Below are 26,183 nucleotides of genomic sequence, written 5' to 3' on the forward strand. Positions count from 1 at the left end.
GGGCGCCGGGTTGGGCGCGCCGCTCCCGGCGGTGGCGGCAGCGGCGCAGTTCCCGTTCCTGTTGCTGTTCCCGTTCCCCATCGGGCCGGGCCGGGCGGCGGCTGTGTCTCGTCCTCGCTGCCCCCCTCCTCCCCCTGCCTCGCAGTCGTCGGCGCCGGTGGCGGGGAGGGCGGGAGCGGGGAGGGAGCGCGGCGCCAGGGCGGCGCCGCATGCGTCGCTGATGGAGCCGGGCTCGGGGCTGCCGCAGCGCAGGTTGGGGGGCGGCGGGCTGGACCTCGGGGCGGGCTCGGCGGGGGGGTCGCCGGCGCTCTCTGGGGGCCAGTCCCGCCGCAGGAAGCAGCCGCCGCGGCCGGCCGACTTCAAGCTGCAGGTGATCATCATCGGGTCGCGGGGGGTGGGCAAGACCAGCCTGATGGAGCGCTTCACCGACGACACCTTCTGCGAGGCCTGCAAGTCCACCGTGGGTAAGGGGAGCCCGGCGGGGCGCGCCGCGACCCGTCCCGACCCGACCCGACCCGGGGGAGGGGGGGAGTTGTCCTCGCCCCGCTGCTCGCCCTGCCCACCCTGCCACAGGGCCCGGCCGGGGAAAGACCGGGCTCGGTGTGGCGGCCTCCTCCCCTGGACCCCCTCCTGCCGTCTTCCCCCAAGTGTGCCCCCCCCCCCCCCCGTCGCCACATGCCGTCCCGAGGTTGTCCCCCTTAGAGGCCTCACAGCCCTCGTCCCTTTCAGGCTGGTCCCCGGCCCCTTCCCGCGGGTGGGTTGCTCGGCCGTGTGCCGCCCCGCCGTGGGGAAGCCCGCGGGGGTTTGTGGCGGGGGAGCCCTTGGTGTCAGGCCGCCCAGGTCGCTCTGGGTGGGAAAGGTCGTGGAGGGCCTGCCTGGTTATCTTGGCAAGTTTTGAGAAGGTTTTGGGGGTATCCTGTTTCAGCCTCGCTAACGGCAAACAAAAAAGCACAGTTTAAAAATTAAAAAAATAAAAATTACGGATGGTTGGTAAAGCAGGTTATTGCGCACAAGTCTGAGATGTTTCCTGTAGGGAAACAGAAGTGTTTTGGGAGTTGTTAAAAGTTGCAGTGTGTATTCAAAATAGTCGATGGGACTTCAAATACTCTTCCAGCCCATAGTCTGATTAACTCCAGGTTGCTGTTACGCCTTCATCAAGAAACCCTCCGTGATGTTAGATCTGACAGAGTTTAATGTTTTGTTTCTTGAAGAGTAGTACCTCTTGAGCATGCTGTGGGTTTTGCTCCTCACACAGCTAACTGAAGGAGAGCAACCTCCTGGTTCTGTAGTGTGCTGTCTTATTCATGGTGTAGTCATCTCTACGAGTCTTGGAGGTAGTTTAATGCCTGTTGTCTTTTAATACACAAATGTGTAAAGGGAGGAAAACAAGCTAGTTAGTCCGCGTTGTTATTAGAGTCCTGTCCTTGGAGTTGAACTCCTGTGTCTTGCTGCAAGGCAGTTGTTAAGTCTGTGTCATTGGAAAATATGTGTGCTTGGCTTAATTGTAGCTTGGAATGTGAGTAAACTTATAGCATCTGATGGAAAGCCTTTTAGAAGCTGAATTATTACTATCAAGAACTATCTGCCTGTGACAAAATAATATACAGTGACTCCTACTTTACTTTTAATGTGTATTTTATCTGTTGTTTTCATTCTTTCCTAGGTCCTCTAAAAATACAAATCTGGTAGTGCAGATTAGCACTGTTAGCATCGATATATTTTTGTTTTGAAGTTAGTAACTTAACCTTGTAGAAGCTAGGCAGTGGTAGCATATCAGAGGGATTAATCCTCAAGTAACGTATTGTAATGAAGAAATGCTGATGGCTTCGGTGGATGGACAGATTTAATTAAATATATGGTACAGGTGAGAAAGTAGAACTGACAGTGGAATGTATTCTTTCTAAATTCTGCAAGTCTATATATTGTTTTGAACTCACATGCATCTTCTTTGGGTTGACCTACATTAAGGGTTTCTTCAAGGCTGGGCTGCTGTCTGTAAGTAGCATGTTTCCTGATGTGAATCTTGAGAAGTGAGAGGAGGTACTCTAGACCCCGGTCCAGACTTCCAGTCTGGTGCCTTGTAAGCAAAACTGATTTGCTAGATGACTGAGACAGTGATTGAAGCAGGGAAGCTTCCTTATTTTAAAAAAGAAACAGGAAATAAATGGTGGTATGCTGCTAGACAGAAGATTACGTAATGTTTGATGTACAAAGTGTGCCAACATAAAGCAGCATAGGGAAATTGACTCGTGCCAAAATGCATGTAGAAAGACTTGACAGTAATGGCATTCTTTCAAGGTCCTCCGACTAAACTTGAGAGCTGTTGAGATTCCCCCGGATCTTTTGACTGCTAAATGAAGGAGCTTTTCACAGTCAGCTTGCACCTTGCTTTTTTTGCACCGTAGCATAAGAAAAAGTAACCTCTGCTATTTACATTTCATGTAGGTTGAAAATAACCCACACTCCAAAATGACCTGAGGTCAGACTTTGATACGCAGTTGAAATCATAAAGCTCTTTCTTTGTCACCACTTACTGTAGTGGTTTTCAAGAATTAGGAGTGGAGAATGTGTTTTGAAACATTGTTGAAAACCCTGTGACTGATACAATTTCAGAGGAGGTTATGCAAACTGAATATACCTTGAGATTAAATTTGAAAAAACTATGTAGCCAAAAGAACGATGAAAATTTGTTGTATCTACCTCTTATTAACGAAGCTGTATTTTAAATGGAATGCTAGAATACATATTTACTCCCTTATGTTGATATTGATGGTGTCAACCTTATGTTTATGTTTTTATACTAAACCAGTAGAAGTACAGGCAAAACAGAACAACATTTAACGCCGTAACCTTTTGTATGAGAGTGTACAGGCTACTTGGAGGTCTTCTCCAATAGTGGAAGAATTGCAAATGTCCGAAGCTTTGGCTGTCTTCTGGCCCTAAGAGCTGTTTAGGATAATAACACCATGTCACTGAAATGTGGAGCGTTTCTGCTGAAAAGGGGAGGTGTGGATTCAATTTAGAAAGATACGGTATTTTAATGCTAATTTAAGAAGACTACATTGCCAGATTGGTAAAGTAAATTCTATAATAAAATCATGAACATGTCTTCAGTCCCATCTCAAAATACTGAAGTTCTTTGAAAGTGTTCAAAAATAGCTTGGCAGATTTCAGCACATTATTCATAACAGCACACGATGTGCTGTTGATCTAAAATTCTTTTGATGTGTTTATTTTGGGCATTAAATTAGTTGCATAGAATATTGTGTCTACTTAATCTGCTATTGACATAGTACTGAGAATACTCAATATGCTCAAATATTTACTGATTTTTGCATGTGGTTGTCAGATGAGAAATAGATGTTGTTGTTTACAATTTTATGTGTTAGGTCTGAATGTTTGTTCTTACTATTAGGTTATAACTTATTTTTATTACTTGTTTGGGCAAAGAAATTGTTTTTAGAAGTGTTCCTCTGTACCTGTGATGATGTAAAATTACTCTTTTCTTGCCAGTATTAAATCCAAAGTAGTTAAAGTAACTTCTTTTCTATAATGGAGGAATGCGTATGTGAGGGTGATATCAGCATCATATTAGCTCTGTCAACAGACATAATATATATATACTTTTTATTTTAAAATAAAAATCTCTGTTTATGATTTGTTACCCCATGTACCTGCATTATTCACGCAGGAACAGAATCCAAAAGTTTCACTTGGAGGTTTTTCAGACTCTTGGTAATTAAAAACCAGTATACCAAATCCGTCACGAAAAAAGGTGATCTTTCCAAAGGCAGCAGGTAAATACTCATTGCCACGTTTGTGAGAAGGTTCAAAGATGGGTGGTGATGGAAGAGTGTTTGCCTTTGCTTCTTCCCCCATCCTTCTCTGCTCCCCCCAAATAGTTCTTATCCCGAAAGAAACACATCTTAGTTCAGATCTCCATAGTGGTCATATTATAATTTGTATATATATATTATTTTTTTTTTTAAATGGTGCTCTCTCATACTCTTTTTCATCAGAGTCCCTTTATTTAATAGTCAAAGGCCTCTTCCCAGTGTCTGTACAACTACTGCTTAGTCTCACGGTTGTCTATCCTCCCTGCATCCACCAAATTTTAGCTCATTCCCAATCTCTCTGCTGTTTTTCTTCCATGGCAGATCTACAAAATTCCTATACGCAGCAGTATTTCCTGTCCATCTAATTTTGCCACACGCGTTATGCTTCTCTGTGTTTTAATCTCTGAATCTGAGGTTCCTGCTCACCCAAACCTGAGGCCCTGCACTGACTCGCCTCTCAGGCGGCTGGCTCTCCTGCGCCCTCAAGTCAAGCTGAGCTCCTCGGCTTTTCTTTTACTTGCTGGCTTAGTATGGAGAGTTTCTGAGGCCTAGTCTTATCCTTCAGCTCTTTTCCACCAGGTCTGAAAGCATCCCAGGAAAGAGGCCTTGCCCTTGATAATATCAAGAGCGGTTTGGGTGTCCCACGCAGGCTCATTGCTGGCTACTACAGTACTGCTTGTAGTAAAAGCTAAAGCTTCCTTCCGTCCTGGTTTGCAAGCAAAATCGTAAGTAGAGCTACTTGGCTAAGGTCGTAATGGGAAGGTTTGTTGTGGGTCAGGATGGGAATCTTGTGACCTGTGATCTGTTTTGGTCTAATTGTAGCCTGTAGGATCCAGATCAGTGGCATGCAAATGCATTGCAGTGTAAGATGGCTTTGACTTCACAAAAATGCTCTTTGACCTTGCTTCACCTTACTTTGATGTTAGTGTGAAATGGTGTGTAAGTTGGGAACTCATTAGATTTGCAGAGCTCTGCAGCTTTTACTTCCAAAGCAGTTCCTTTTAAAATACCGATGTCCATGCAAAATGCCTAACGTCCATCAAATAAACAGTAGTAATGGTGAAAACTTTAGGTTTGTCTTCTATCAGAGCAATCTTAAGACAGCTTCTGGTTCTAATATGTATACACATATATATGATATATAAATATATACACATTTATAATTATATATATGTGTATACATACGTTTGGGGTTTCTGTCACAATTCAGACCCTTTCTTCATTCTCTTTATCCTTAAAATTGTGGACTAACAACATAAATGTTAAGTTTCATTCCTATAAGGTTGCCATATAGCATAATTATATTCACTTACAATTATCAGCATATTCATTTTAGAAGTATCAATTGGTCATTTTTTTCAGAACTGTCTGTTAAATTGGTCCTCAGTTTTGTAGTTACCCAGTCAGTATTTATTCTCACAAGCACTGTAAACATGGTATATGGTTACTAACCATTTGAAAAATAAGTAAATAATAAAATAAGTAAATTATAATAAAAACAAGTTTAGTAACTTCGTGTAATCTGAGATGAAGAACAATCTACCTAAAACTTTTAGAAAAACATCCTGCATCAACTAGAGAAACATATCTCTTTTTGCTATGCTTGTTGTATGTTCCTGTGGGCTCTTTCTAAGAAATATAGTGCAGTTTAATTTTTCTTTACAGATTTTTTTTTTTCCCCTTCCATACAATGTCACTGAAAACTTAGCTGGGGTGGGGAGAGGGAAGAAAGGGTAGAGATAGATGTCTCTTGCTTTACCACATCATGACAAAGTAGCAGTAAGATGTCCTTACTTTATACACAAAATCAGCTCTGTACTTGGACTGAGAAATTTTTGCTGTTGTACAAAACAGGAGGAAAGTTCTGATCAGTGATAAGTATTTCTGTGAGAATTGAGCCTTCATCGCATGTCCAGGGTGTTAATACCTGTCTGTTCTCATATATTGGCTTTTTGGCTAGTGCACAATAACCTAAATAAAACAAACAAAACATCTCATCAGTGGTGTGCTGCAATTACTTGGAAAACTATAAATAGAGGAGAGCAGGAGGCTGGAAGCTCGCACAGAAAACAATTTTGCCTTACACAAAACCTTAAGATAATTAGGGAGCATGTATGAACCTGTCTTGTTTGTCTTCAGTTGTGTAACCATAAGTTTCGGAAGGGAACAGAAGCCTGTGTTCCCTGCCAGCTGCCTTTCACCTTTAGGAGCAATGTTGTCACTTGTAATTGACACTAGGGACTACAGCAACTGAAAGCACCTGGCCAGTCATTATTTGCCTCAGGTGTGTCAGCTAAGCATATTTTACAGCATTGGGTGTAGTCAGCAATTATTTTCCATGCGTAATTGTTTGAGACCTCATAAGGTGAGAAAACTATGTTTTAAAATAGGAAAATGTTGTAGGTTGACGGGATAAATAATCAGGGTTCAGGAGTCGGGTTTTGGGGAGGTATGGGGTTTTTAATTACCAAGAGGTTGTGAAGAAGAGCAAATTTGAAATTGACATTGTTTTCTTCATTTGTAAACTGGATGCTAATTTCAGCTGATAGAAATATTCAGGTACTGGATTATATCAACACTACAGAACTGTCAGAGTACCTTGTAGTCCCTAGTCAGTACACATACAAGAATATGCAAGGAAAACAGCAGGCAAAATGAAGAGGCCACTTGAATGGCGTTGAGTTTAGTTTGCAAGGAGAGTGGAATGCAGCTGTCAAACTCAGTCTCTGCTGTGAACAGCTGAGCGTGTCAGGAACAACAGAAAAAAAAGCCACGTAGGGCCATATGATTCTCAGTTATGGGCTTTCTTATGTTTTTCTGGGAGTTGTGAGCTTAAATGTTCGTTTTATGAAAACATAGTGCATGCGCAATGCAAAATAATTGTGGTTTTAGCTAAACCATAAAGTGGAAGACATGGGCTTTTTAGAGTGCCTTTCATCATAAAAATTCTGAAGTCTTTGTAAACTGTTTTCACTAGACTGTCCTTAAACAAGAAAGAGGATTAATATTCCCTGTTAAGATTGCAACTATTTAACAGCATATAGTGACGCTTTTACAACTTATTTCTTCTGATATCCAAATGAGTGGGAAACTTGATAGCCAAAACAAAATGCTAAATTCAGTTTCATTTTGAAATAGATTCTGCCTTTTTAAAATCTGGGTAGTGCTCTTCGTGAAACAAATTTAACTTTTCTTCACATTCAGTTTTCCTTTCAGGTCAGGTAGTTGTAGACCAGTAGCTCACTTTGTTTTCCTGGTCTATAATCAGAAGTTTTGAAAATAAGTCTTGTTCAAGAAGGCACAGAGAATATCATTCCTTCTATGCTCCCCTTCCATCTCATTCTCTTTATCAGAATTTTGGTGCATGCTTTGAACTTAGTGCCGTAAATAGTGTCAAAAGACTACATTTTGTGAAAGGCTTTAGAATTGTAATGTCCACGAAAATGTAAAGAAATGATAATTTCCTCCATTCTCATTGAGTTTGGAAGTACCAAGTATGTGAGGTTTTTAGAAGCTGTATATCGGACATTCAAAAATCCCTGACAGTCTCCTAAAAACTCATTATAATTACACCTTCAAAATTTATTCACTGCATTATATATTACCAAATTTTATTTTGTTTTATTTCTCTTGCTGGTGTATCTGTTTCATTCTGGTCTGTAGCACAGTTGCCAGTTGAGATACGGGTACACTTTTATTTTAGGCGAGCAGTCTCAAATGTCTGCGTGTTAATCGTTCTAGAATTACACGCTGAAGCTTTATGGACAACGTCCTTTACCTGCCTCTAAAATAATCCCCAAACTGGCTCATATCTGACTAACACTAAGTGCTTCCAAATACCTTTTTAAAATCTTTACTATGCAGTTTGAAAGAGGTATTTCTGCTTTAGTGTGTTTTAAAATTAACTGCATGTCCTGCAGCTTCAGTTAAAATAAAATACAGTGGGTTTGGTTTTGTTTTTTGGTTTTTTTTCTGGAAACAGTTTTGCTAGCCTTCCCCTCTCCCTCACTGTGTACCTTTTGTTGTTGCTTGCAAGATGGCAGAAATCAGTATCAAAGCTATTGAGCATCTTTTCATTGACTTCAGGAGTTTCTGGATAGGTGTAGGTATTGTATTTAGTTACAGACCAGGACTGACAAAGATGGTTCTTACCTCAAGAAGAATGTGACCTCAGTCATCAGTTGTAGCAGAAGTAAGAAAATTTGTATAATGCTGTTGGATGTCCAAATTAAATAAACTGTCATAGTCTTTGAGTTATGTGTCTGTTCTAATGGTTAGTTAGTATGCAACCTCTGAATTTTTAAACTGATTGTGTTTCTTTAAACGTGGTCTGATTATTTTTCGCTGATTGAATTGCTTTGATGCAAATCTCTAATAGGCCTCTGAAAATTTAATCTATTGGAATTGATTTTAGTTGGAGGGGATTTTTTGTGCTCTATTTGCGTCTGTTTTCCCAGCTCCTCCTTTAACTTCATTATCAGGAAATCTTGGCCTCTGAAAGGTCACTCTGGGTGCATTAAGCAAAACAGTTTCCACTTCCTTTTTCTGCCACTTCGGGGGGGGGGGGGGAAATAAAAAAATCAAAAAAACCTAAAACCCAAACACCCCCAAAACCCAATGAAAAATGCATAGAAAGACGTTTCTTCACTATTTTTTTTATTTCTAAAATCTAAAGGAAGCTAAATTCTTTTAGCTTTAAAGGGAGAGGGTACACACAGTTGTGTGTGTTTCAGTTTGTGCTTTAGTAGATAATTTGGTTCCTGTTTGGGTGGAGAAATTAATATATTATAATCTGTTCTGGGCTAGACTTCATTTTTATTGGATTTCAGTCTCAAGTTTGGTTCAGTGACAAGATACGTCATCCTCGCTGACTTGCCCTTATCTAGAACTTCATTAGTGCACGTCTATTTTGAGTGTCTGTTCTCTTTCTTTTAAGGCTGTTTATTTTTGAAAGGAGTGCAGACAGTTTGCTTAGCTGTGTGTTTAATATACTTTTAAAAATCACTTCTATTCTACTAGCCCTTTATTTTCCCTGGAAAAGGCATAGTTTCAGTTGAGTCCTTGTTGTAATAGATGTTCTCATTTGCGTGAAGCATGTTTTTAATCTAAAGTTCATGTGCTATTAACAAAAACAATGTACTTTGTATAAAATTTTGAAAATCCTTAACTAATAATCTTACCGTACACACATTTCATAAGTGCTGCTGTACTTAATGCCTTATTTGACATATATCTAGCCTGCAGGGAGAGGGTAGCAGCTCATTTGTAGTTTTAAGTGGTAAGGCAAACTGATTCGGTATACTTTGAAATGTTCAATAGATACAAAATCAGAAACCCAAACCAGAGGCTGAGATCTGTATTTTTGTGCCTTTTCCATTAGTTCTTATGTGTGTGTTTGGATGCCTGAAAAATGGAATTTTTGGATTTCCAAAGAAAAATGGGGTCAAAGTCTGGATTCACTCATAGTGTGAGTGTAATAACCTTAGAAAAACTGAACGCATTGATTGCCTGTGGTCCATGCAAACCTGATGTATGGAGAAGAGGTGGACTTTTTAATGGGAGAGGAGATTGTGATAAGCCTTTTGGTTCCTCTTGCATCACTGTGACCTGGCAAAGGGCACGCTTCAGTATGATTGTAAGCACATGCACTTGTTGGCTCCACTGGCATGTGTACCTTTCATTATTCGTTGACAATAAATTAGCCAGCAGCATTTAAAATGCAAACTAGGTAGCGTGCAAACCAGCAATAGTTTGCCAGCCTTGTAGCACCTAAAGAGAGCCTTTTAAAATCCGTTCTTTTTATAAAAATTGCTGCTCAGATTTAATGCAGTTGTCAACAGTAATTATTGATTCCTCTCTTTTATTGAACTATGTATAAAACCGTGACCTCAGTTCTATTTGCATAATTAAGGACACAAGGTGCTTAAGTGTCTTGTTTGTGTTAGCTGTTGTTGACATCCTTTTAGGGGACACCTGCCATAACTGGAGGCACACAGTGGGGAAGGTGTTGCTGTAGCTGTGCTAGTAGAGTGTTATGCCAGGGCTAGTGAGTCCTGTCTGTTGGCACACGGATTCTAGCACACCGTTTGTGCAGCTATATAGCTTCAAGGCCAGGGCAGCCTCTGGCAGGATTGAATGCAGAAGAAATGCCAGTGTTTAATAAACTTGTGTGTTAGTTGTGTTTTGGGATCTGCCTTAAGGGAATGGTAACTGCAAGGACCAACAGTATCATTGCAAACAGTGGGAAACTTGGAAAAATTCTGACAACATACCTGTACTTAACAGGTCTTAGAATTAGGTTTAACAAGACTGAGAAAGACATGCCTTGCTTAGAGCAACTGTAAATTAAGAGTCTGTTGAAGCAAGGATTTTAAAGAATTTATCAAATCTTGCTGGCATCAACACTGGAGCGTTACAAAGCATTTCTTTAAAAACCCACACCATTTTCTAAGAGCAGATTTAATACCTTCTCTATCCTGTGCTGAATAGAGATGCTTAAAAGAACTGTTCTCAGTTATTTTGCTGAAGAATGGGAGTTTGCAGCGGTTGCTCCAAATCTTCCGTTCTACAACTGCAAATATAAAGAACATATAAGACTGGCTTAGCATACGTGAATGGAAAGGTGCAGTTGTCTAACTCTCAACGTCATGTGTGACTAATAGGTATTTGTTATCTGTTACAGTGGAAAGTGTTAGTTTCCTGATTGACTTTCAGAGAACATTAACAGCTTTTCCTCTTGTTTTTAATAGCTGGAGTAATTGTACGGATAGCAAAATTTCTCATTTAGGTATTTTCATTGACCTTAATCAAGCTAATTTGTTTCATTGAACTTTTTTCTTAACTTAGTATTTGAAATTGAAGTGGAAAACAAATGATTGTGGTATCGTTTTAATCGAATTACTAATTTGTATGTAAACTCAGAGCACTACCTTTGGCAGGTCTATGGTGAAACATGGTAATGAAACCTGACAGGCTTAGGAATTTTTTTCTTTGTGTGCAAAAGGAAAGTTGCCAGATGTTTTTCCTGCAGTATTGGCAAACATGAAGTTTTTCGTATTGTGTTGATGCCTACAGAGCATTACTAATTATAAAGAGCAGTTGAGCAACCTTTGCTTAGTTCTGGCAAGCTGTCTGACCTGAGTGTTAAGTGATTCAAACAGTTCTGTAGAGGAACGTGCTTTTCCAAAGCTAGTGGTTTGCATTGTTCATTGCAAAATTTAACAGTAGGGAAATGTTTCATGGTATGACTTTAAGATGATTAATAGAAAGATCTGCCTTTGAAATAACAATGTTATGGACGGATTATTTATTTTTAAATCATCTTTTTAATAGGTAGGATTTTTTCTACTTCATTTCATTCATACGTTTTGCCTACTAGTACCAGGAAGTCCCAAGTTGAAAATTTACTTTACTAGAACAGTTGGAGTTTTTCTCTCCATAGTTCATTAATTATTTTTCCTTTTGAAAAATACAACAAAACCTTTTTGTTCCTGAAAGACAGCAGTGTGTAAACCACCTCTGTAAAAATAAAAATATTTTGTTGATGGAGTTGGTGAAACTTAAGTGAAAGTTCTGTGATGGCTTTTAATACACAATTTTGTATCAGAGATGGTTCAGACTTCTTCTTTTGTGTGACAACAAGACTTTTTCTTTACACAGCAGAGCTGTCTTCTCTCTCTGCTCAGATCAAGCTCCTCTACAAGTATAATTGTTAGCCTAAAACAAGTATACCCCACCTCAATGAGCATCCTAGATTTTTTTTTCTATTTAAGTTTCTATGGGAGAGAAAAGTGAGATTTGTTTGTTTGTTTTTTTGAACCTGAGTTCTCAGATGAATGGCAAATCATATAGTATGTTGTGTATGAGATAAGGGCAGAATGGGGAAGAGGCAGGAAGGGAGAGGTTTGAAGCAATTTCAGTTAATATTGATTATCTTCTTAGCAAGTAAAGCTGCTGTCTTATTTTACACAAAGCTGTGACCATAAGACAATTGCATTTTATAGTTTAAAGGCATTTATACAGAGAAAAGGCTTGTAACAGTAGAAATGTGGGTATGTTTCTCTAAAAAAAAAAAATCTCATTAATAGAAAAGCAGTAATTACAAGAATTCTTATTTCCCACATTTTGGATAGTAAAGCATAGTTGGATCATTTCACTTCTGCATTTATGCTGACACAGATGATGGTTTTTCAAAAATGTAGAAAAATACTTCTTAAAGTTAGAATTAGTAAATGCTCTGAAATGTTAATCATTCTAATATTTTTTTCTCAATTTCCATATGAATACTTGAAAATTGCCATTAAAATTGTAGACCATGTAGTACAAATCAGCTCAACACTTTAGCTCCTGTATTGCCTGAGAACCCTGCTGGGGTTTGAATGGGATACATTTTGCCAAGTGAAGAATAAACATCAAATGTCCTGAATAACTCCAAGAATTGGTGAATATGTGCGCTAGACACTTCTAAGGACCTGGAGAAGGAGACCAAATGTCATGGTGATAACCAATACTTTTATCGCTATGTATTGTACAACTGCAAGCTGTTTGAAGGGATTTTTGTTTAGGAGAATGATTATCAGTGATTCTTCCATTTATTTAGTCTAGCTGAACAGTGGCAACCCGCTTTGCAAATTAAAAATAGAATTGAATGTATCCTTTGCATTTCAATTTGTAGAATGTATCTAGTTTTTTAAAACTTAGTCCATTTCATTGTCCCATACTAACAACTTTACAGACATAACTGTCTTTAAAAGCACTTTAAAATAAATGCCAAGTCAACGACATGTAACTGGTTTTCAGGATGTAAAATGCACTTTTTTTTCCCTACCTAAATTTTCAGGAGTTTTGAAAAGCTTTGCATAAGGGCCAAATTTAGTCCTTTCTGTCAAAGTTACGATCCAGTCTTGAGTCTAACAATATCGGCAAGAATACTCGGCTTTTACCAAGGGTAGACATTAGGAAAATGTGTAGGTTTTGTTAGAGAAAATAAAAATCTTTTTTTCCTCTTCACTTTCATCCCGGTCCTTAGTATACAATTATACGTGAAACAGCAAAAGTGTTTCCAACACACTACGCTTCTACACTTCTGCGTGAGTTTAAGTGTACCAGTCTGAACTATGTTCTCTTGTCTTTTATTTCCCTCTTTTTGATTTAGCAGTGTTAGGAGGGATGATGTTCAGAAGGAAGAACTGAAGCAAAAATCTTCATACAAATGTATACTAAAAATGAACACATTCACAATCTACAAATGCTATGATATTCTAGGACATTTGAAAAACATGTGAAATATTTTTGTAGTTGAGGTGGTAATCTTTTGTGTCTAGGTATTGTTTGACCATAGTATGTCTTACATGTTGGTTGCCAACAGTATTATCTTTCTGTATAACAAGGTCTTCATGGTTCTATCTTTGGTATTTACCATGCATTCAAAATGTTGCTGGAGTTTTGAGATGATGGATAAAAGTACCATACAGGTATAAAAGAAATTTTAAAAGTCAAATACCCTCTCTAAGCAGTTTGCTAATAAATATTTGCAGGAATTAAGAATGACAGTGCTAACAGACTTCCTCATAAACCAACCACAATTCCAGCACTTGCACTGAAGTGCTTTACAGATGCTAGGCATCTAGCCTGGAAATCAGATGTGTATTGTTCCCAGTTCACAGACAGCAAAACTGATGTGGAGGAATTGGTTTTGCCCCATGCCTCCAGGGCATCTGTGCCATTGGAAGTAGGGCAGGCTTGTCCTTGACAGTCAAGGTGAATAGGGAGAAACAAACATACCGGGTCTGATTTACTGTTATGTTGGGTTTACCTGCTGCTGGAAATGTTGCACAAAGTGGAAGGTGTATGTTGTGATGCTGCCAAATTGGATGGCTCACAGACTACATAGCAATTGTCAAATCCCCATGGTGTTTCTGAGGTGACTCGTAGTGGTGCAAACCCTTCTGCTTGTTCAGACTGTTACAAGTTAATATTTAAAAAAAAAAATAGTTATAATTGCACCCTCATTACTTTTGCTTCTTATTCCTCCTTTTCTGTTTACTGTATTTTATTTATAGGTGTTGATTTTAAAATCAAAACAGTAGAGCTAAGAGGAAAGAAAATTAGATTACAAATCTGGTAAGTAAAACAAACGTGCAACCAGCAGTATGTTTTAATTTTGATGTTCTAGCATGAATTAATATGCTTGTCTAATACTATTAACTGTTATAAGCTGGTTTAGCTCTTTCCCTATTCCTCCTCTCCTCCATTCCCACGAGACTTAAGCAAAACCAAATAGCCCTTAGATTTTAGCGAGGGTAAAGGAGGAGGAGAGATAAAGTTAGAAATAGGATGTGAATGTAATTACTGAAATGTTAATGCATCACAGAGGTCTCAAGCCCCTTTTCCTAGAATGGTATCGCCTACACAAGAAATAGAATAGGAGTTCTACAAAAAACAAAAGGTGACTGTGTTAAATAGACACTAGAGAAAATACGCTTTGGGATTTTTTTGTTTTCTGGACTGTTTAACACTGACCTTCATTGTATCAGCAATCACAAAACAACGGTGAAGTGTTTTCTAAACTTTTTTTTCTAAAACTTAGTATATGCAGTGCTGTTTCTTTGACGCTATATTAAATAACGTTAAAGTGAAAGGCATTCAAGACTAAGTAAATTATATCCACTCTAAACAGCACTGAGAAGTAAAATGATCCCATGCAAATAAGACCCTATAACTTAACTGGTACTGGTGTTCTACTACAGAAAGCTCAAAGTCTGAGCTAAGCTTTTCCTTTCTGGAGTAGGTTACATATTTCCTGATAATGATTCTCCATGTAAATGATTAATACAGTTTTTATTGTTTAGAAATTATTGAGTTTAAGAGCTCCTTTGTTTTGCAGAGTAGTACAATACATAAATGTTATTATGAGAGAATAAACCAGCTATGTTCTATACATTAATCTTATATACTACTCTGTAGAAGCTTAGCTTTGGTTTATTAACAGATGCATAATTGGCATAGTTAAACTGTTAAAGCTGCTAACAATCCAGAGCGGGGGAAAGAATCTCTAAATATACTTGTTGTTACACTTTTGGGACATTCTGGTGGTTTCTCATTCTTAACTACATGGATGCAGTGAATTCAGCTTACTAACTCCTCTTGGCAGGTCACCATCAACTCTGTTTGTCACACCATGTGTCTGTCTTGCTTCCTTCTGAGTTAACCTGCTGCTTCATCTTTGGTATCATCAGTCACCTAACACTTGAATGTTAGTGGCATGTCTTCATCCATCATCTGTCCCTGTTTGGAAACCTATGACCACAAGGCTGGCAGTTGAGCCGGCAATTGTTAGCCAGGGTCTGCCGGAGCTGACAGAGGTAACAAAAAAATTCTGATATGGAGATACTACTGTACGCCTGATAGGAATTCTTGCTATGAAATGTGCTAAGCTCATCAAACAATTTGTTCATGTTGAATAAATTCTTTATGGGAGAGATGTTTTGTTGGAAAAGAGCTGTTTAAACCATTATTTTCCACATATTGAGAATATGCTAGTAGCGTATAGGAAACTTTTAAAATTAAGAAGTGATAGGTTGCTAAAATGTAACCATTACTCCTGTGCTAAGCCCTGCTAAAATGGTGGAGAAAACAGAATGTGAAGAGATAATATTTTAAAATATGGTAAAATCCATGAACACAACATCCTGCTCCTAAATGTCACTTTCTCTCCAACAGTGGCTATTAAAATGTTATTCTTATACTTAACCCTTAAAACTGTCTTGGCATACTCCTGAACTCTTATTGTCATAGAATCACAGAATTGTAGAATCGTTTTGGTTGTAAAGGACCCTTAAGATTATCAAGTCCAACCATCAACCTAACACTGCCAAGTCCACCACTAAACCATGTCCCTCAGCACCACGTCTACACGTCTTTTAAATACCTCCAGGGATGGTGTCTCAACCACTTCCCGGGGCAGCCTGTTCCAATGCTTGACAACCCTTTCAGTGAAGAAATTTTTCCTAATATCCAGTCTAAACCTCCCCTAGTGCAACTTGAGGCCATTTCCTCTCATCCTATCGCTTGTCACTTGGGAGAGGAGACCAACCCCCACCTGGCTACAGCGTCCTTTCAGGTAGTTGTAGAGAGCGATAAGGTCTCCCCTCAGCCTCCTTTTCTCCAGGCTAAACAACCCCAGCTCCCTCAGCCGCTCCCTATTGTACCTTCAACTGATAGATTAAAAGAGGAAAGCAATTTACCAAGTCAAACACTTGGAAGTTTAGAAACACAGACTTAAGCTGCACAGCTGATCCTAAGTCAGTCTCCGTTCATACTTACACAGAGACACAATTAAGGTTGCCTCATACTTCTTGGTAATCTTATGTACAATGATTACAGTAAACTTACTGCAAAAAAACCCCTTTTATTCAATGAACAGATAATTTCTAAAGTTTATGCTTTTCTGTTTTCTTAAAATGACTGAAGTTAAGTTTTGAAGCATCAGAGTTTGATTATTTTTTCTTTTAGTCATTTGATTCTATTTCAAACAAGATTAGTTTAAAAAGAAAGTTTAACTTTGGTGGTTTTATGGTCACTCGACGTGTCTCTTCACTGACCACTGTATCAGCAGAGTGTTCTCCACAGACCTCTACCACTTGAATTTATGAAAAAACAGCAGTACCGTGTTGAATATATCAAGCAATTAGGTGTGTAAGACATCCTTTTGAAAGCAGCTTTCGCACCTGCAGTTGTTTGTAGGGTAGCGTACAAATTGGACTTGTCTCCCGTATTCCTTTCGCAGTGGGATACTCTGAGCTAAGGATCACAGAGGCGTCTGATCTGTCACCCGTAGCTTATCTGTTCCTGCCCGGTCCCTGCTACCTCCCAGTACCTCTTCCCTCAGGAAACAATCTCCTGCTCCTTAGAATATGAAATGGTAGAGCAGCAGTGAGGAGGCAGAGTACTGTCCATCTCCTCCGTGCCACCTGGAACACTAGTAGTGCCCCCTGGGCTGCCAGAAGTAGTAGATACAGTACATCTGCTGCTGCATTGCAGTTCTTGTCTGAAACAAGCTCATACATCTGTGAGAAGCGATGTGTACTTGCAGCTCAGGCTGTGGGATAAAGTAACCAGAGCTACTGGGTAGCGTAAGCTCCCGAGGGAATCCGAGCATCTGTGAATTGGTGCTTTTACAAAGCTTGAAAACTAGACCAAATAATCAGAAACCCATTCTCATGCTTTGAAGCATAGGTGTGCCGGGAGTAGCTCAGCAGGACAGTAGTGAGTGTGACTGTCCCCTCCGACCTGTGCAATCTGGGCACTCAGCTGACACAAGCAGCAGTCACTTCTGGCTTCCTCGCTTGAAGGGCCTGGTTACTGGAAGCTCTGGTATCCTGCCCCTGCTCCCAGTTCCCTGCTGGGGAGCCAAAGGGACTCTCTGGTATCTCTGCAGGTTTAATGCCCAAGGGAGCCAGTGACCCAGCAAGAAAACGGTCTGATTTGCTTCTGGAGGTTGTTTAAATTGGTGCGTTCTCATAAAAAGTTCACATTCTGCCAGTTCAGCATTTTCTAACGGACAGTTGTCGTCTTGGGAAATCTCTGGGGCGAGGAGTAGTCTGAGGAAAAGCTCACCTGTCCTGGAATGCAACATAATGTAGTTCCTTCTGTTCAGTGGGAGAACAGAAATAAGTTATTTCCTATAATAAAATATTTTAAATATATTTGAGGAAAAAACTCAGCTTAACAAGTAGAATTAACTTCTAAAATGACTTAAAAACATTTTTAAAAATATTGCCTGTAGGTTCTATAAAAGCACAGAGCATGTGAAAGTGTTAAATTAGTGTTAAATTTTTATGTGCTTAAAAATACTTTCTATTGCCAGTTCACACCACCACTCATAAAAAAATAGTTTAACTTCAGAGCCAAAGACAGTTTTGAGTCTGTGTGTTTGTTTCAAGCAACTGTTTTAGATAGACACAGAGAACATTTATGTAAAACAAAAATTATCCAAACTTATTTTAATTAAGATCAACTGTATTTGTATTGTATTTTATGCAGTGTGAAATAGTGAGAACATGACAAATCAACACTTGAAAATGGGCTTTGTGTGGTTTTTGTATTTGCTTTTGTTTGGTGTAATGTTTGTATTTTTGGAGTGATGTCTAGTTCTTGTTTTGGAAGCAGAAAAACAGAACCACGCAGCGGGGTTGTATTGTTGCAGATTATAGATGGTCAAGGAGTCATACGCTGTATGTTTCTGATTATGATTTAGAAATACCAGTGTTCTTCCATTAGAACCATTTTTTTCAAAAAAATCAATGAAAGAAAACTGCTTTTAGCATTAAAAAAGGAGTAATCTGTTGTATCTTTTTCAGTGATGCCAAATCATTGATCAAGTTGTAGTAATGTATTATTTGGACTTTTGGAGTTTGAATTAAATTGAACTGACTTATTCTGTTATGTCAATTCTGACCAGACCAAATGAAGAACTAGCAGCACTTCGTATCACTTAAAACATTCATGGAGTTATGTACTGTTAGCTATCCTTACTAAAATACTCCAGCTGCAGAAGTGTAATAAATACATCAATGAAAATAGCGTAACAAACTTAATTCCTCCAGCACTGCACATGAATGGAGGGCATTTTAAGTTAGATATGCTTTTAATATTAGGTCTGCATTGGGGGTTGTCACTTTTTCCTCAATATTGGAAGAATTTACTGCACATTTTCATGAAAATGAAGGTAGTACCTGGTAGACGGTGAGATTTGCCACGTGAAAGATCAATTTGATACTCTTTTCAAACTACAGCTTATTTAGATAGCTTGGGGTTGCATTCTAAACTTACTTATTGCAGAAATAGTTCCCTAATTTTCACCTTACTGTTTGAAGAAGGCTAGTAAAATATTAATGTAATGTTCAAGACCGCAAATTCAGCTTACTTTCTTCCAGTTTTCAAAGGAAACAAGGATTAGAATATCGTGCTTACAATCACAAACCTGTTGACTGGTTTCATTTAAACTTGCTGCGGCAGTAGAGGCATTGGTCGTATGAAGTGTGGGGAAGTCCATGACTTAAAGCAAGGCAAAGAAGGTCAGCCATAACTCAGTGTCATTATGCGACTGGCAGGTGACAGTCAGTGGCCATCTGGCCATTTAACGTACATAGTGGACAGCCAGGCTATCCATGAGTGTTTTAAACTAGCCACAGCATGTGGTGTGTCTCGGTTAGCCAGTAAGCCAGACTGCAAGTTGTATGATATTTGGGTGAATGGCCTACACAAAGGGGAGTGCAGGAGGACCTGAGGGTACAGAGAGGATCAGCAGCCTGGGAATACTATAAACTTTTAAAGACCCTGATGGTGTTGTGGGGTGAGGAGAGGCTGACGGTACCAGGTAGGCTTGAAGATACAGCACTCAGCAGGCTTAGGGGAAATGTGGAGCTGGAGGTAGCTGGAGTGGCAGAGTGTAATGTTGCATAGCTGGCTCCATCACCCACCCCTAGGCTTATCCAGTGTGTGGATGACTGTCTTCAGTCATTAGTGTGTTTGTTTCCCCTCTGTTTTTCTAGTGTATGAACTGAGTGATGTGGTACGCTGGTAGCCCCTCTGTGATGGGAGTTGCTAAAGGTCCTTAGCACTGACCTGAAGGCAAAGCCAGGTGACTCTGAAATAGTCCCTTCATATCTGGGTTCTGGTAGGGGCACATAGAAGAGGGGGAAGACCGGGCAGCAAAAAACCACAACTCTTCCCATTATTCTGGCCAAAGTTAGAATTGATGCATTCTTCCACATCAGGTATTGCCTTCCACCTGCTGCCTAGTCTGTGTCTGCTCAGAAGAATGAAACTACAGGGATCCCATCCTTAATAAGCTTGATCAGTAGGCTGGATCAGCAACAGATGTCAGGGGCTGCTCTACAAGGTCATAATTCTGAGAAGTCTGTTCATAAACACTAAAGCAATGTTATCCATATGTGGAAAATCAACGGTTCATACTAGAATTTTTTAATTTTTCATGCAGTGAATGTCCAAAGGACCTTTCAAAAAATAAATCTGACCATAGCAAAGAAATAATGGAAGAGAAAGTAGAATTACTTCCTCAGAGTAATACTTATATTTGTAGTTTCAGCTGCCAGAACTTGTATTGCTTTAATAAAAATGCCTCATTACTGATACGAAAGCAACCAATTAACCATCTAAAACTGGTCTGAAATACTACTACAGCTTGACAGGCTTCCTGTTTTCACCTTCTGTAGGGTCCCAAAGGGTTGTATGAATGCAGTTCTGAAGTTCTGAGTAGAGAATGGGGTTTGAATAAAAATAAAATAAAAATGTGTGTGATAGGAATTTGTTCTCTTCTGCCCTATATTGTGATGCCATTGGCTTGCAGTGAAGTAGTGGTCAATATTTATCCACAGGCTATGAAGCAGAGCTTTCAAATCTTTTTCTAGTGGACACTGCGTTCTTTGTGAAATCACTAGCAAAGATTTGTTGCTATCAAGTACACTTGTGGCAATTTCAGGAGAAAGTTAAATACTTCATTTTTAAACATGCTTAGTTAAAATTCTTAAAGATTTTGTGAAGAGCAAAATAGGTTTTTGATAGTTTATTCTACTGCTTGTTGTGCATAGGCTTTAAAAGAATTAATTTGTCAGGACAAATCGATGTGGCATTTTGTGAACATGGCATTTTTTTGGTAACAAGTGTTTTGGGTCTCCATCGTTAATCTCATTCCCAAATTCATCCTCCTTCTTTTGTCTAAAATGTGATTGTTGAAGAGAATTCCTTTTGAACTTTTGAGTCCCAACACACACGTGCGCATTTTCCCCCATCCACTCTTAATTTTGGTCCATCTTTTGACTTGCTCTAACAGTGAAATTTCAAAATTATCCATTGGCTCTGGGGGCTGAACTCAAGCAGTGAATGCTTGATCACTTTGGAGTACCATATAACTTACTTTCCAGTTGTGATACCAGTCACATTTTAAGACTTATGATATGCACCAGCTATTTTTTTAGTATAACTAAATCTTCCAGAAGCCAAAAATCTTCCAGAAGCAGCCTTGATGATACGATTGAAAGCAGTTCACAGGTTTTCATGGTTCAGTAAATAATAACCCTTCGGTCTCATCTGCTTTGGAATATAAGCTGTAGCTAGTACAGGCGACATGGTGTCATTGCTAGAAAATAGTCTCCTGTGTAAACGCACCCCGCCTGAAATACCTACAATGCTGAAAGTGAGAATGGAAATGTTATTTGAACACCTCAAATTAAGAGATGTAATCATGAAAGCTGGGTGTCTACTTTCGAAAGCTGTACCACATAGTGGTTGCTCACTGTTTTCATTCACATCTGCCAGTATCTTCTGCATTAGTTTTAGAACCATGGCTGAATTGCTGTGGTTGATCCCAAAAGGCTCTGAAAGCTCGAATCATAACGATCAGTGCATTGCTCATTTTATAGTTGGATGTCCGGCTGTGTTTGATAAGCATGTGTCCATTTCTTTTTTCATTTTTTTTTTAGGGCTATTAAAAAAAAACACAGAACAGAAAAAAAACCCCACACCCAATCAAACCCCAACAACACAAAACCAGCTTCATCTGCTGGTACGTTTTCATTGGGCAGCTTCATTCTCAGACACATGTAGAACTGTTTGGTGGCCTTTCCTGGTGAAGTTAGTATGGGATAAGTAGTCCTGATACAAAAACTTTTTATGATTGAAAGTACTGCTTCATTTTTTTTTGGCCTGAAATTCACGTATATAGAAGGAAATGTTCAATATAGAGTGTCTGATGAGCGTGGGGCTGTGTTTATTAAAATGTAAACAAAGTTATTCTGTACTTCGTAAATTGGTGAAATATTTGTGCCAATGTTTGCTGCTGCTTCTTAGGGACACAGCAGGTCAGGAGAGATTCAACAGCATTACCTCAGCTTATTACAGAAGTGCCAAGGGAATTATTTTGGTGTATGATATCACCAAGAAGGAAACATTTGACGATTTACCAAAATGGATGAAAATGATTGATAAGGTAGGCATTAAATATTTTTTTACACATTTTCTTAAGAAGCAGTTTTTTTCCTCAAAGGTACTTTGTAGGACTTTTTTGATATAGGATTACTAAAGTAATGCCAACTAATTTTCATTGGGTTCTTTTAGCCAGGATTTAACATTAACACATTTTTGTTGGAAAATGGTTGTCTATTCCTGCTTCCTTGAACTAGAATTGTCCAAGTTAGAAGTGTCAGTGGAAATCTGTAACATTACTCATTTACCTGTGCACTGGGGCAGAAAAAAAAGTGTTTTATTTCCTGTCTGTGAAATAAGGTCATTATGTTCATTCTTAGATAAACTAGAATAGCTAGTTCTGAAGTCATGTTTTAAAAATGGAATTTCAAAAATCGAAGTTGAAAAATCTTTGAAGTAAAGTTTGTGAAGAACTTGTACGTATAAACTGTGTAGTTGTGGTTCCTTATTTAGTAGAGGAATCACCCTTTTTTAATATTGTGTTGACATTATAAAATCTTACATTCCTAGGTTTAGTTAATTAAAAATGTCTTAATTGCAGTATGCTTCAGAAGATGCAGAGCTTCTATTAGTTGGAAATAAACTGGACTGTGAAGTTGATCGAGAGATTACTCGACAGCAGGGAGAAAAGGTAAGAATAGGTCTAACACAATTCTTAGTTACTGTTAGAAGCAAAACTGCTGTGGCATTGCTGCTGCTGATGGTCCATGGCTACTCTTGTTCAGACTGTTAGACCTAAGGAGTGTATTGAGAGTGGTGGTGTTCTGTCAAAATCCATACAGTATTTGCTTACTTAAAATTTGCAGCTGTATGCTTGCCTGCTGGATCAGTATGTCTTTGCTCTAAAGAAAAGAATAAACTACAAGTTAGCTGACACTACACAGCAGTGCAGGGATTACTCCTTCTGGGGCTCCGTAAGAGGATGTAGTGAAGACTTGAATCACAGAGATATCTCTACTCGGGCCATCTTTGTGAGCCTTCTTCCAGATGTTTGCTTTTCAGTAGTATTTTAGGCCAGGCAACAGCCCTGATTGATTACTTAGCTCATCTTTGGTTTATGTTTCTTTTGTTCTTTTCCAACTCCAAAAGTGGTAAGGAGCCTGTCAAGAGAGTATGTTTTAGCAGAACACTCATAGCACCATCTTGATCAGGATACTGTCAGTATGGACGTACACAAACGTTTTCCTTCAGCTACCCATCATGCGTTTGGAAGTAAAGGATTTCCTGTTAGAGTGTCAAGGCTAATTCTTTCATCCGTACTTCCCTTTTCTGCATTTTATGATTAAGATTGAGATTAACTCTACTGAAAAGTTCATACTTTTTTGGCAATCTGCAGCAATCCATGTCAACTGAAGACATTAATTTCTCAGATTTATGTCTGGAAAAATGCCGCACACTTTTCCAGTAAACTAATTTTAAGAGAAAATTATGTGGTAATATTTGCTGTACCTTGGAGATTCAGGTTTATTAATTGAATTAGATTTCTTTCACAGATTTGTAGAAAGTTGTGGGGGTTTTTTAAGGCTTTTATGGGGAGTGCATATTTGCTGTTTGTTGCTGCTTATGCATATCTTCACGTAGTTATTTTATTTTCTCTTCCATCAGTTTGCACAGCAAATAACTGGGATGCGGTTCTGTGAAGCAAGTGCCAAGGATAATTTTAATGTGGATGAAATATTTCTAAAACTTGTTGATGACATTCTGAAAAAGGTACAATATTCAGGTGGTAATTCCTCTGATCATGTAAACGGTCTGTGTTTAAATAATGACTGCAGGCACTTGTTGGGAGGACATAGAAGATGAGTGCACAGAGTCAGGTGAAATTTTTGGTTAATATGTAGCGGGCATAATGTAGTTCACAGCCTCTGCTGAACACTTCAGTTAATAAATATTACTGTTGAATTTGGTAAACATCTGCTCCTATTTGCTATACTTCCTCTTTCGTATAACTTCACTGTGTATCAGCAGCTGACTGTACATTTGCCTGCTTTCATTTGTGGGCAGTAATTTAATTGGTTTAGGAGGTGGCTTTATTTTGACAATGTCTTCTAACTTTCTTCTGAAAGAAATTCTTGATTCAACTTACTCGAATGTAGTTCAGTAATAAGAATCAAAACATCCTTAAATGGAGGCTTTGGCTGAGAGTGAACTCTTGAAAGGAGCTCTTTGTGCTGAGTTCTGTGCAGATGACTGTTTACAGGTGATTTTTCTTTTCTTTAAGATGCCACTGGATGTTATAAGAAATGAGTTGTCCAACAGTATCCTGTCCCTGCAACCAGAGCCAGAAATCCCACCAGAACTGCCTCCTCCAAGGCCGCATGTCCGTTGCTGTTGACTTGTTCCTCCATACAGGATGAAAAATAGGAGTGGGAGGGTAAAGAAAGTATCTGTACTACTCTGCACTACAATCATTTGGCAGTTTCTTGTTGCACTTTGTTATTCGAGTCAGAGCTACACACTAACTTGTAAATATGCAAATATGCAATCCTGTGTAGGATTCAGCTATAACATTTAATTATTACCCCTCTCCCTCACAATGATGTTTCATTCATTGCCCCAGTGTTATAAATACTGTACAGTCGGTGGGAATTTACCACACTTCCAGTCGAGGAGGAGGAGAAATTAAATCTATACCTATTCTTGACATAAATGTTGTAATAGTTCTTGTTATTATAAACAGGCAGGCAGAAGCTCTTCTGGTATGAAGATAAGTATATGGTGCTTTGCTAACTATTTTAAAGACAAATTTTTTAAAAACAGAGGACTTTATGTACAAAGCTTCCATAATCAGCATTATGTTTCCTTTTAATGTAGTGAAAACATTTTTGGCTGTAGCATCCTCTGCTGACTGGATTTATTGAAAAGCTAAGTTTAATTTTTGGCAGTCTTTTATTTATTTCGATTAATGCTGCACCCTTTCTTTGTATACCAAGACATCACACCTGGTGCGGATCTAAGATTGCACTCTGAAGTAGCATATATAATTTTCTGCGTAAGCATAAACTTGGTTGCAAGAATTAAGTTTCAGTAAAAGAATTGAGATATATTCGAGCTCTAAAAGAAAGTATAAAAAGCAATGCTGCTGTCTAGACAAATTCTTTAAAAAGAAAAAAAAAATTAAGATGATACATTTTCCTGTGTTAAGGAATATATATGTGTATTTGTCTGGACATCTGTAGGGTTGGGGGAAAGGGAACCTAAGGTAAAATTATTTTCTTTCCTAATGGTGGAAATTATTCCCATCAAGCAAATACTGTGTTAGGTTTTTGTCTGATAATGAATTTGTGAATTATATCTTTGGTATATCTTTTATTAAAATGCACTGTTTAGTTTAGCTGTGGTAAATCAATAGTTACATATTTGAATAACTTGGTGTGTCCTGAATGTTGTGGTATTGAAAAACATTGTGGTCTTTCTAAACTAATGAAGTGCAAATAAAATTTTGTATTTATGAATGACAATGGAACTGCACCTGTTATTAGAATGGCAAGTATCAAATGATGGGTAAAAGGTATAATCTGGAATATGGAACAACACTTGTTTTTATTTTGTTATGATTTAATTTCCAGTTTGACAGTTCCTGTAGGTGTAGTTAGAAGAGCAGCGGACGTTAGTTGTTCACCTTGATCACTGCTCTGTTGGGAGAGCAGCTGACGACCTAGCCCAGCTGATATCTTCAAATAGCATGTGACTGCTTGTCATGCTATCTTAGCAAGCGGTCGCCAAACTATTAATTACGCTGGCAACACAAGTATGAACCAGTCTTTTTCACACTACAGCTTCTCTACTTCTCATTCTCTGGTGCTGGAACCCATTTTGTCACTTCTGCCACTCTTCTAGCCAGAACACTGGCACTGACCAGTAAGGTATACCACTGACTTAAGCAGCTTCTCTCTGTTTTCTGGAAGCAAAAAAGACACAACGCACTGTTAACATTAAAAATAAAATAAAAATGAGCCCTTATTTTACAAAGTAAGCTCTGACATTCTGAATGCAATACCATGCAGGTCTTTAGAACACCTGGATTTCAACTGACAGATTTAGGAAGCATGGTTGATATTTGTGCTTATGTCTTCTGCCACCTTGTGCCTAAACAGTTTGCTTTTTTACATAGTAAACTTACAGTTTACTATCATATGGGTAAGGTAAAATCAATTTCTAAAGCACTTGTAGGACTTCTGATGGTACTGTGGGCAGTAGCAAGGAAGGGAAAATTATGGAAAATGAGTTTTAACTTGACAACCATTTTATTTTAGTTGATTTGTTTTTATTTGTACTTAGAAACTTGTGATTTTTTTCCTGCAGTTTTTGAATTTAATAAAAATTAAGAAATTTGACTTA

At 38.7% G+C, this 26,183-nt stretch overlaps 1 protein-coding gene across 1 annotated transcript; it reads left to right on the top strand.

Moving 5' to 3' along the window:
- On the top strand, positions 1-26,183 carry RAB12 (RAB12, member RAS oncogene family). Its single transcript, XM_054192361.1, has 6 exons — positions 1-464; positions 13,898-13,958; positions 21,708-21,846; positions 22,384-22,473; positions 23,448-23,552; positions 24,064-26,183. The coding sequence occupies exons 1-6, from the start codon at positions 221-223 to the stop codon at positions 24,175-24,177; spliced, it is 753 nt and encodes a 250-aa protein (XP_054048336.1). The 5' UTR covers positions 1-220; the 3' UTR covers positions 24,178-26,183.

The sequence above is a fragment of the Rissa tridactyla genome, chromosome 2 (genome assembly GCF_028500815.1).
Source record: "Rissa tridactyla isolate bRisTri1 chromosome 2, bRisTri1.patW.cur.20221130, whole genome shotgun sequence".
Classification (NCBI taxonomy): domain Eukaryota; kingdom Metazoa; phylum Chordata; class Aves; order Charadriiformes; family Laridae; genus Rissa; species Rissa tridactyla.